The 12,150-nt window shown below is 41.2% G+C and overlaps 1 protein-coding gene across 3 annotated transcripts in view; it reads right to left on the bottom strand.

Moving 5' to 3' along the window:
- Positions 1–12,150, bottom strand: part of Dock8 (dedicator of cytokinesis 8) — a 181,205-nt gene that overhangs the window by 36,228 nt on the left and 132,827 nt on the right. For all 3 annotated transcript variants that reach the window (XM_048332994.1, XM_048333003.1, XM_048333012.1), the window contains exons 28-32: positions 11,036–11,175; positions 7,037–7,206; positions 3,049–3,194; positions 775–957; positions 350–482 (exon numbers count right to left, since the gene is read on the bottom strand). In XM_048332994.1, coding sequence (XP_048188951.1) covers positions 350–482; positions 775–957; positions 3,049–3,194; positions 7,037–7,206; positions 11,036–11,175 — 772 coding nt within the window. The remainder of the gene's footprint in view (positions 1–349; positions 483–774; positions 958–3,048; positions 3,195–7,036; positions 7,207–11,035; positions 11,176–12,150) is intronic.

Below are 12,150 nucleotides of genomic sequence, written 5' to 3'. Positions count from 1 at the left end.
AGTCCTGGGTTCTATTTCTCAGCACCACATATGTAGAAAAGCCAGATATGGTGCTGTGGCTCAAGTGGTAGAGTGCTAGCCTTGAGCAAAGAAGCCAGGGAGAGAGTGCTCAGGCCCTGAGTCTCAAGCCCCAGGACTGGCAGAAAACAAACAAAAAAGATGCAGGGTAGCTGGCATTTCCCCATTTTCCCGCTATTCTAGAATGATGAGGTCATCCCTGCTACGGTGGTGTCCAGAAGTTTCCTGACATCTCTGATGTTACCATAAATGTCCCAAAGAGATCTTCCTTTCCCACCAAAAGCATGCAGGACTGTGTGACAGAAGGCAGGGACAGGCTCATCCAACATACCTGGGGTTCGGCAGCGACGCATCATCTCTCCTCTGGCCCCTTCCCCCCGGAGCAAAGCCTCTTCTAGCCTGGCCTTGACATCCCTTGACTTCTGCAGGACTTGAGTGCTAACTTTGTCGGAACTCTGTTTTCCCTGGACAGGACAGAAGTGGGAGGACATTCTATTGGTTGTGATCTACACTGATGGGGAGAATATCAAAGTAGAGTGAGACTCCATGGTGGGATCAGGCAGTTATGAGTGACAGATATTACACAGGAATGGGCAACTCTGCACAAGGCATAGTCCCTGTGGAACAATCATATCCATAATGCACAGAGGGTATGGCTTTGAATACAGAAATATGAAGAATGAACCATGCTGCCCATTTGTCCATACAAGTAACAGGGCCCTTAGGCTGGCACTCAATGGGAATACCCACACTTACCTTATACTCAAAACAGGAGACACAGATGAAAAGCAGGTCTAAAATCCTATTCAGTTGCATGGATGGCAGGTCGGCAATCCATCTCTGAATGAGACTCTGATCTGCATTTTTCATGATCCACAGGAAGCAGATCATGAGGTTCCGGGTGGTATCTGCATTCAGCATGTTGTACTGCTTGTAGGCCTGGGAGAAGTAGCATGGGGGATGAAGCCAGGGGAAGAAGTCAAATGGTAAACCTGAGATTTTAGGGATGCTAATTTCTTAGAACACAGTTCCTGCTTCCTCATTGGCTAGGCCATAAAGCTTTCAGTAGTCTTGACTTCAGGACGGCATTTCAGCTGGACTTGCAGCTACAGAACTGAGCAGCCTCCATCTAAGAGCAGGGTAGTCTAATGGTTGATTTCGGACCTTGATCACTCTCCTCAGTTCAAGAATACAAAGGGACTTTCTTGCTGCTAAGATTTCCAAGTACTTCTTCAAGCTAGACAGTCAGTGGAGAGTTAGACTTACAGAAGAGAACCAGTCTGGCTGGGTGCCACGAATAACATACATGTTCATGATTCAGCTAGTTTGTCACATAGTCCAAAGTATAAGGGCCATAAGCTGTTCAGTTAATCAAATCCATATATCAGTAGTGGAGCTCTCTACAATGGGACGTCAAGCACAATTTATGTTTGCTTGAGGACAGGGGTACAGGCGCTCAAACCATTTACTATAATAGTTTATACTTTAATAGTCTAATGATGACGGTTGGTTTTAGTATGCCCAGTGTACTTTTTTAAGTCATTACATCCACTCAGAAGACAAGGCTGTGCTAGTGGGTCACATGGCAGAGCTAATATCTAGTGGAATGGAGTGTGATACTGCAGTGAGGTAAAGTGGCGGTGAGCTGGCTGAATGAAGGAATGTTAGTGTTGGGTGGAGACCATGGGATGACGGAGTTACTTTAACTGGAGTTATTCTGAGTATGAGGACAAAAAGGAATGAAATCTTCAGGGATAAGTTCACAGGAAATATGTTCTAAGAGGTGAACTTTGGGCTTCTCAGTCCCTCCCTCACAGGTAAATAAAAAAAATCAGTACTGCTTCAAGTAGGGAACTTCAGTAAGGTGGGTATCTGAGAAGAGGAGGAGGTCCTAAAACACAATAGTTATCCTACTACCAGATCAGTGGAAGTGCCAGGTCAATGATGTCAAATCTCAAGTATCCTTTCTGTTTCACTCCCTGCCTTCTACCCCTTTTGGGGATGGGAGGCTGCTAAGTGCTGGAGAAAGTCATCCAGCAAAGGTTGAGGTGAGACCCTGTCTAGAAGAAAGCCAAGTTCCTTGCAGATCTACAGCTTACATTGATATGTAAAATCAAATTGATTAGCTACCAATAATCCTGGGTTCAACTTCCATTCCCTTCACCTCTCCAGCTGTCTCCCCCCCACCCCCACAAAACAAATAAATAAAAACAGCTGGAAGACTTCCTGTTTTGGCAAGGGATAGCCAGATCTTATAGATAAACAGAAATAGTTACTTCCAAAAGTAGGGCTGAAGCCCCTCTTTTAAGCCCCATAGAGCTCCTGCAACAGAGCAGAGCTAAACAAACAACTCCCTTCAGTATTCCTGTGGATAAAGAAAAGCTGAGGTGTGTTTTGCTTTAGAAGTACTTGCTCAAAGCTTCTGAAGCAAGTACTTCTTAAGCAAAACATTTCAGTAATTTCTTCTTCTTCTTCTTCTTCTTCTTGAGACATAGAAAGACATGTAAAAACATGGAATAAGCCCAGACCAAGACCCCAACATTAAAAAAAAAAAAAAGGGGGCTGGGGATATAGCCTAGTGGCAAGAGTGCCTGCCTCGGATACACGAGGCCCTAGGTTCGATTCCCCAGCACCACATATACAGAAAACGGCCAGAAGCGGCGCTGTGGCTCAAGTGGCAGAGTGCTAGTCTTGAGCGGGAAGAAGCCAGGGAGAGTGCTCAGGCCCTGAGTCCAAGGCCCAGGACTGGCCAAAAAAAAAAAAAAAAAAAAAAAAAAAAGCCTTGGCTTCCCAAGTTCACCCCTTTCCTTGAACTTAGCACATTGGGACTGGTGACATCTGACTCATGGATCGCTTGCTGTGGCCAGATCTCTGTCTGATCGGTGTATTCTCAGCCCCCAGTCCCACGGAGTTCTTTTAGCACACCAATGAGGCAGAAGTCATCCAGGCTTGTTCTATCCTGGATTCTCCCACCAGAAGAGGGGAAAGACATAAACAAAAAACAAGCTAGAGAATGGTGTGAAAACATACCAAGGAAGAGAACATTGTTCCACTTGTCTTCAAATTAAAATGATTTCCTGCTATAGCCAAGGCCACGTTTTGGTTGATTGAACTGGCCCCATCTTGGTCATCATCTAAGCCACTGGTGCGGCTCTTCCCACCACGCACATCTGCAGCTGCAATGAAAATAGGACAGGTGACTCAAGCCAAAGATAGCATCGCTCTACACCCTCTAGCCAGCACCCAGCGACAGACTGAAGCTTCTTAGTCATTAAAGTCAGCACAGCAGGGTGTGTGTGTGTGTGTGTGTGTGTGTGTGTGTGTGTGTGTGTGTGTGTGTGTGTGTGTGTGTTAAGGCTACCACTTGAGTCACAGCTTTACTTCTGGCTTTTTGCTGGTTAATCAGTGATAAGAGTCTCATGGACTTTTCTGCACTAGCTGGCCTTGAACTGTGATCCTCAGACTCAGCCTCCTGAGTAGCTAGGATTCACTAGCACCTGGTTAACACAATAATTTTAAATCTGATATTTAACATTTTTTATTTTGTTATTACCTATAGGAAAAGGGAGATCGACTAAGAACAGAGACAAAATATCAATGAGCAAGAAATTATGTTAGAAATTAATTTTCTGAGAGCTAAATGCAGAACATCCCTAGCCTGTTTTGCTTTTAGTTGTGTTTTTTTTTTTTTTTTTGTAAAATAGTGTTTCTTGTTTATGTAGATTTCCTGCTTAGATTTCTTAAGCAGCTGGGATGATAGGTGCATGCTACCACACCCAGTTTTTTATTGGTTGAGATGGGTGGATCTCCCAAACATTTTACCTAGGCTAGCTTCAAACCCAAATCCTTAGGATTCTACTTTCCAAGTAGCTAGGATCATAGGCATGAGCCATTACATCTGGTTGAAATTAATGCTTAAATTGTGAAACTAAAAGCTGTTATAATACTTTCCCATGATACCATGGTTTTTACTTTATTCATTTATTTTATAAAATGATAAAATAAAAAGGAACCTATAATTATAGAATTAAGCAAGTACACTACAGTATGCTATTATAGCAAGTTTAGCAATAATTTGTTAAATATTAAATGGCTGAAGCGAATGTTAATTTTTGTGTCTATATAATATAGACATAACTTATATGTGGGACTAAGTGTATGCAACATGAAAAAGAATCAACCATCTAAAAGTCTGGCTTTTAAAAAATACTACCAATCATGTATATAGAAACTATTCAAGCGCTTCTTGGGAAAATGTGTTAAAACTCTTGGTATTGATTGACTCACTAAAAAAATCATATTTTATTAGACCTGTCAACACTATAGCAATCCAGACCTTCAATTTTTCAGAAAAAAAAAAACTGAAGTGCAGACAGCATTTCATCTGCTAAAGTTCTGAAAAACAGACTCAACTTTTAGAGATAATAACTCACTTTTGTGCTTTCAGGCAATTGGGTTTTTAAACAAATAGTGAAATAAACAGCACAGGCAAATCATGGAAGGCTTGATAAGGTGATTAATGCTAATGTGAGTATATGTTCTTATTTCTCCTTAATTTTTGTAAGGACATGGTTACAAGGAAAGAGTAAAGTCTATAAATATTTGCTATGCAACACACGAGTTTTCTAGTTTCATCTTTATCTTAAAACTCTAAGAAAAAGGCATTGTTACCATACTTTTGCAGTTTACTGAGGAAGACAAGGCATAGAAAGCAGAGGTTGTAAAAGGCCACGTATAATGATAAATAGGGCTGAGATTTGAATTCAGATGTACCCCTTTTTCAAAAGACTACATTCTTATGAGATTATCCATATGAAAGCTATATAGTTAATAGATGTGCCATTATTCTTAATTATGGGATTCATTTTAATATTTCCCTTCTTTTTATCATGACAAAATGCCTTTGCTATGAGGAACATATATGCATTTCAATGCTTTGGTAAAGAAGCCTTTGCAATCGAAAACTCCTAAAGTCCAAGTGCTGAAAAGCTTCGATGATGCTAAAAGCCTTGCTTGGAAAGTTCTAACAGAAAAGAAAGCTTTAGATTTGATGCTAGTGGCTCATATCTGTAATCCTAGCTACTCAGGAGGCTGAGATATAAGGATCAAGGTTCAAAGCCCACTTGGGCAGAAAAGTCTGTGAAAGTCTTATCTCCAATTGACCAGCAAAAAGCCAGAAGTGAGGTGTTGATCAAGTGGTAGAGCACTAGCCTTGAGTAAAAAAGCTAAGGAAGAGACTATAAGGCCCTGAGTTTAACCAAAGCACATGCATGTGAGTGTGTGTGTACATGTGTGCACATGTGTGTGTACATGCACACACCCCTGGAAGGAAGCTTTAAAGAATATATGCTGTGTTTCTCTGCTTCATGAAAAAGTAACAGCTATTCATATTATTCATATATTTATATTCCAGCAAAGAATCTCCAAATGGACTTCAAGTCAATGCCATGCTGTGCCCTTCCATTTTAAAGACAACTCTGATTTCAATTGTCCTATAGACTGGTGCTCCTGGGAAAGCTATTCATCTCCTCATGTGGCCAGCTCACTCCTGTGTGCCCAGCTTGTTTCTGGAATCCCTTTGCCTCATGACTAGACAAAGCTCCATAAACCTTAGGCCCTGTCTCTCCCTCTTCAGAGCTTCTTTTTTGCCAGAACTTGCCTTTGGCAGTTTGTGGGAGTTCTTTTGTTCAAAGCAAGAAAATGGACTTTGCATTAATTAAAGAGCATGAGTTTCCATCTTTTAATAAACTAACTAATTGGTATCATAATGATTTTAGAAGTTTAACCATACATGATACTTTGTGTTTGGAGGAAGTCAGAATATCAGAATGGTTCTAAGAGTTTGAGGATGACGTCTCGTTAAGGACAGGCTCAGAAAAGCAACTCCAGAACCCAGTATAAAACAATGGTTTGGGCCAGGTGCCCGTGGCTCATACCTATAATTCCAGCAACTCAGGAGGATGAGATCTGAGTAGCACAGTTTGAAGCCAGTCCTGGCAGAATGAAGCCAGCCCTGGCAGGGAAGTCCATGAGACTTGTATTTCCAATTAATAATAATTTTTTAAAAGCCAGAAATTGAGTTGTGAGCACTAATCTTGAGCAAAAAAGTTCGGGGCAGTGCCCAGGCCCTGAGTTCAAGCCCCAGGACGAGCACACAAAAAAGTTTAATACATGTATTAAAACCATTTTAATACATGTATATAATATGCATTGACTATATTCACTCCTCTATTACCCTGTCTTGTCCTCTTCTACACACATTGATTGTCAATTTCTTAAGAATTTCTGGTGAGCTTGGAGAAGAGCAAGAATTACTCTGACGTGATCAGAAAGTTTGTGTGTGTGTATGCACACACATGTGTGTTGAGTTTCTACCTATAATTTCTAATCTACTGTAACACATAGATTCAAGAAGTACACAAACCATTTTAAGAAAATGTATCCTTTCTACATTGCTATTAAAAAAGAGATACTGACATCAGAATCAGTCTGTGTGGCAAAGGCAACATTTCTGTTGTGGTAGAAATGTCCTAATACTACAAGATACCATAATGATTTTTGGCATGAAACAAAAGAATTGTTTAGTTTTATATGGCATTGCTTCATTGCTTAAACAGTTATAAAAGCCAAGCAAAGAATCATCTGTATTTTAAGGGCATTAGGGCAGTGATCTCTGAAGAAAGCAGTCTGTCATCACATTTCATCCTTTGGCATGCATGGTTCATAAAGTTTATTGAGCCCAATTGGGGAAAGGTGGGGAGGGGGAGAAAGAATGAAAGAAAAAAGAAATAGAGAAAGAAAAAGAAACAAGAAAAGAAAGAAGGAAGGAGAGAAGGAAGAAAGATGTGAACACATACTGTTATATGCTTACAAAAAGGGTTGGGGGCTGTGTTATAAAGCTTTGAAAGCTAGTGCATACAGCATGGATTCTATCAGCATGGAGTTAATGGGGAGACCTCATTCTGGGGTGCATTGGGCATTGTCATCAGTCTGAGGAAAGAAACAGAGAGAGTCTTACCTGTAAAGTCATAGAGCTGTGGCAAAGCATCTAAAATGATGCCAACCAAAGGTAGGTAGAGGGTGGCAATTTTGACCTTCATCTCTGGTTTGGCACACCGTGGGTCCAGGTCATGAGAACTTAGCAGGCTGTGGATAGCACTCACAGCTTTCCTCTGCACTCTGCTGATTCTAAGGGTGCAACACAGAGAGCTTGAGGTTATGGTGAAGTGAGATGGAGCAACATGCTCTTAAAGAAAAAAGTGATCAAATGCTCTTGGACAAGCAGTTGGCAATATGAAAACTTAATGAAGTAGAATGGAAGTTCTGGAATCCAGAAACCACCTGTGTTAAAATACAATCATCAATCTATTGTTTATGGCATATTTTCAAGTTTATCATGTAGCATGAGTACTTCATTCCTTTCTTTTACTGAACAATATTTCATCCTATAGATAACTTCATTTTAGTTTACTTATCCCTTCATCAATTGATAGATATTTGGATTGTTTCCAATTTGGAGCTGTTATGAATTATGGATGCTTATAAATATTCAAATACAAGTTTTTATGCAGGATTGTATGGTAACTCTACATTCAACTTTTATTTATTTATTCTGCCAGTGCTGGGGCTTGAACTCAGGGCCCACATGCTGTCCCTGAACTTCTTTTTACTCAAAAGCACCACTTCTGTTTTTTCCTGAGTTGTTTACTGAAGATAAGAATCTCATGTACCTTCCTGCTGGAGCTAGCTTTGAACTGCCATCCTCAGATCTCTGCTTCTGGAGTAGCTAGGATTATAGGCATGAGCCACCAGCACTTGGCTTACATTCAATTTTAAAGGAAATTGCATGTTGTTTTGCTAACAGTGGCTGCATCATTTTACCTCCTCACCAGTCCTATTTGAATGTTCCATCTTTTCTGTGATTTCCTTCCCCTTCCCCCTTTCATTCCCACTCAAACTCCTAGAAATGAGTTCTGATGTCTATTAAGAAATTTTATATATAAATAAATGAATATATATATATACATATATATATATTTATGAACTATATATATTGGGACTCAGGGCCTGAGCACTGTTCATGGCTCCTTTCTGCTCAAGGCTAGCACTCTACCACTTAAGCCACAGCGCCACTTCTGGCTTTTTCTGTTTATGTGGTGTTGAGGAATCAAGCACTCTACTGCTAAGCCACATTCTCAGCCCTATATAGAAGAATACTGACAACAACTTCTTGACAATAGTCCCAAACTGAAAGTTCCTCTATCACAGTTTATTTACCATACATAAGTGGCAGTATACTTCACACAAATGCATACTACAGAGAGTTGCATTTTTAAAAAAATGAACCACCAACACATGCAGCTACACTGAAGGCTCCCACAGGCCCAAGGTTCAGCAAAAGCATATGAAGTTCAAAATAGGCAATACCAATCTCTGGTGATAAAGTCGGAACAACAGTTTTACCTGTAGGGTGGGGTGCTATGGCTGAGAGGGGCAATAGGGAATATTAGGGGTTGCTAGAAATAATCTGGTTAATGGTTACCCAAGAATATTTATAGGCAAAAATTACATTTCTGATCAGGGCATCTTGGAAGAAAACATCAGCTGACTGATCCAGGCCAGCTTGCCCACCGGCCCCCACCCCCTTGAGTCTTGGGTCTCCATGACTCAGGAGAGCCCCTCTGCAAACCACCTCCCAGGAGGTTAGGGGTTTCAAATAAACAGCCTAGGCTACCCTTCCATCCAGAGGCTACCTGCCTGCTTCAAATAAACTAATCACCATCTGACAAAGTGCCTAAAGGGAGGAGGAAGAGGGAGGAGGAGCAATATAAACACCTCTAGTCCACGTGGATAATCAGTATCTGAGTCTAGGTGCCCATTCTCTGTGTGGCCTTTACTTTCCCTTTGTTAAATGAACTCTTTGTTACCTTATAATTGCCTTCTCTGTCCCTGACTTTCATTTTTATTCTGTTGAAAAGTGAGAACCCACCAGGCTTTGGCATCAATCTCAATAAAAATATATACAGTAAAACTCCAGTTTTAACCTACAAGTTAAATTCTAAAATTGCTCCCTCTCCCACTTTTTTTTTCCTTCAAACAAGGTAATGATACATGAGAATCTAGTGTTAGATGAACAATAGTAACCAAATTTTCAAATGATCCAGATTTTTTTTAAACAATGCTGTAAGATTAGATAACTGCAGGCTGCCAGGCTGCCTGCCTGCCTGCCTCCCTCCTTCCCTAGTCCTGGGGCTTGAACTCCGGGCTTGAGCACTGTCCCTGAGCTTCTTTTGCTCAAGGCTGGCACACCACCATTTGAGCCACAACACCACTTCCTGCTTTTTCTGTTTATGTGGGACTGAAGAATTGAACCCAGAGCTACATGCATGCTAGGCAAGCACTCTACCACTAAGCCACATTCCTAGCCCATGCAGGCTACATTTCAAAGGTGTGCTTCCTCCTGTCTTCTTATCCTATGGGTCTTGGAAGTGCTTATGTTTTCAGCGAGGCATTGCAGTTTACCAGCCTTCCACAGGGATGCTAGGAAATTTCCACATTTTCACATGTCCAAGAAACAGCAATTTAATGATATATGCACATTGTGGGGATCTAGGGAGCCCCAGCTTTCAGTGATTCTCCCTAGAACTATGGCTGGGACTCCTTGTAGGGGTACATGAACAGAGATGAGAGTTACATGAGCCCCATAGGGGTGTGTGTTGGGGAGGGGGTGGGGTAGAGAATGAGAACAGATGTTGGTGAACCTATTAATTGTCTTGGCAGCCAAAGGAAGTGCTGACCAAGAGGCAGTTCTGTTAAAGGAGGAAATTTATTTCCTGAGGTTTTAGCCACATGGTAAAGTTTTGACAGTTTTTAATGACTTTCCAGGAGGGTGAGAAAAAGTAAACTCAGCAATCAGCTATTACTATGTAGCTGAAAGAGAGTCATAGTGTTAATTAGTTGCTCTCTGGGTGGGGGTGGTGGTGGTGGCAAAGGTCCTCTGTGTGTTTGAAAGATGTAGCTACCTGATTAAAACATAATAACATCAGGATGATCTCTGAACTGGACTGTGCCTTATTGCAAGTAATAGCTCAGCAACAATGTTACAGGGAATTAAAAAACAGATTGTCAGAGTTGTTTCTAAATGGAAGGCAAATGGAAAAAAAATAAAAACTCTGGCTAAAGTAAATACAAAATTGCTTTCAGAAATCACTGGGAGCTGCCAATTAAGAAAGTAAATTTATAAATAGGTAGGCAATTTCTTTGGTGTTCCAAATTTCTTCTTTGCATCTTATTCTGTTATATGTTCAGTAGGGGGTAGTTTTTGTTGCTAAGAAAATCTATTTTCATTAAGAGGGAAGAAAGTTGTACTGAGAAAATTGGGAGAAGCTGAGCTAGAGTGGATAGAAGATGGGAGTTGAAGTGAAACACATGAAAGCTAGTGGCTGACATGTCTCTGGGTGTTCAGCTAGATCTGAGATAGAAGGTTTCCTGAGCACTCTTCAACCTGGGAAAGCCTGTTTGTATGAAGCCTAATGTGTAATCAGTGGTTACTTCCTCCATTGACGTGGAGCCAGTGGCATTGTGCGGTTGCTTCTGTGTGTGCTCACCTTTGTTAAAATGGGGTTATGAGTAAGTAGAAGAGCATGTGTTTAGCATATTCAAGGCCCTCGGTGTAGTGTCTAGTACCTCACATCACAGCTTTGTTCCTAAGGAGTTCAATAATCAAAGCATCCTTGGTAAAACTCTGCTCAATAAATAAGTGACTGAAAGATGTCACTTTGGGCCTGTAAGTAGAGCTCAGAGGTAAAGTGGCTGCTCAGGATGCACAAGGGCCTGCATTCAAGCCTGAGCCTTACAAAAATGAAAGAAAAACATCACTCACCCTTCCCCATGCCATTCTACATTTTGGTGGGTGCCAATTTCTCAAGACATGTTTCTACTCCTTGTGTCCCATCAACAGGAGAGTGTTTCATGTTTTCCTTTTGCCCCAAGTGTTATTGAAATGTCAGGGACATACCCTTCCCCTTCAGCATCCAGTGCAGCAGCTAGTTCTGTCAAGAGGAGCCCAGTAAGAAAGTGCTGCTGGCGGTACTCGGGAGTCAGGTCGAACATGCTGGCAATCTTTTGGTCCTGGAAGCTGGAACAGGAGCTGGAGTTCTACAGAGAACATTGCAGCACTTTGTGAGTATGAAGAACTGGAATTACAATACCTGAAACAAGCCTTGCTCAAGCCAGGCCTTGTAAGAGCTACCCAGCCAGTGGTCCTGCTAGGATCCCATGTAACAGATGAGAAAACAGAGACGTAGAATGGACATTTCATTTTCCCATTCTACAGATCTCCTGCCGCTGATCAGAAATGATGACAATAAAGCTCTACTGAAAAAATCAGACTGGGGCTGGAGTTCAGTGGTAGAGTCCTTTAGGATACCTGGGTTCAATTCTTCCCACCATTTAAAAGAAAGTAAAAGAAAAATGATCAGTATGCCCTTCTACATCAATAGTTGGTTAAGGATTCAAATCCTAAGAAAATAGACATATCACAGTGAAACCCCTTCAACTAGCATATGCTAATAAAATGTAAAATAAATAAGTAAAATGTTAGGATAAAATGTGGCTAGGAAAATGAGAAAAGCATCTAATTCTGTGGCTGTGGCCTCTTTACACCACACTTGTGCAGACAGCTTGCATTCCGTGTCTGAATTTGGCTCGCCTGGGAGCAGAATCAGGCAAGGAGATGTCAGGTCTACCAGAAGGCAGTTCCTGCCCCATGTTCTCATCAGGAGCACTTGCTATGCTTCACTGAAAGTACCGAAAGGGAATGATGGAGCTCATGCCTATAATTCTAGCTACTCAGGAAGCTGAGCTCTGAGGATCTTGGTTCAAAGCCCAGGTAGAGTCCATAAGACCCTTATCTCCAATTAACTACCCAAAATACCAGAAGTGGATCTGTGGTTCAAGTGGTAGAGCAATAGCTTTGAGCAAAAGAAAAAAAAAAAAACTCAGGGATAGCTCCCAGGCTTTGAGTTTAAGGCCCAGGACTGACAAAAGGAAAGAGAAAAAACTAAATGATGAAAGGGGTGACATTAATCAAGATATTGTACTCATAGTCTAACTTGTTGAATTAAAATCCCT

This window comes from Perognathus longimembris, chromosome 1 (genome assembly GCF_023159225.1).
Source record: "Perognathus longimembris pacificus isolate PPM17 chromosome 1, ASM2315922v1, whole genome shotgun sequence".
NCBI classification, from domain to species: domain Eukaryota; kingdom Metazoa; phylum Chordata; class Mammalia; order Rodentia; family Heteromyidae; genus Perognathus; species Perognathus longimembris.
The sequence above is the reverse complement of the archived record's forward strand: the minus strand, read 5'-3'. Positions and strand labels throughout refer to the sequence as shown.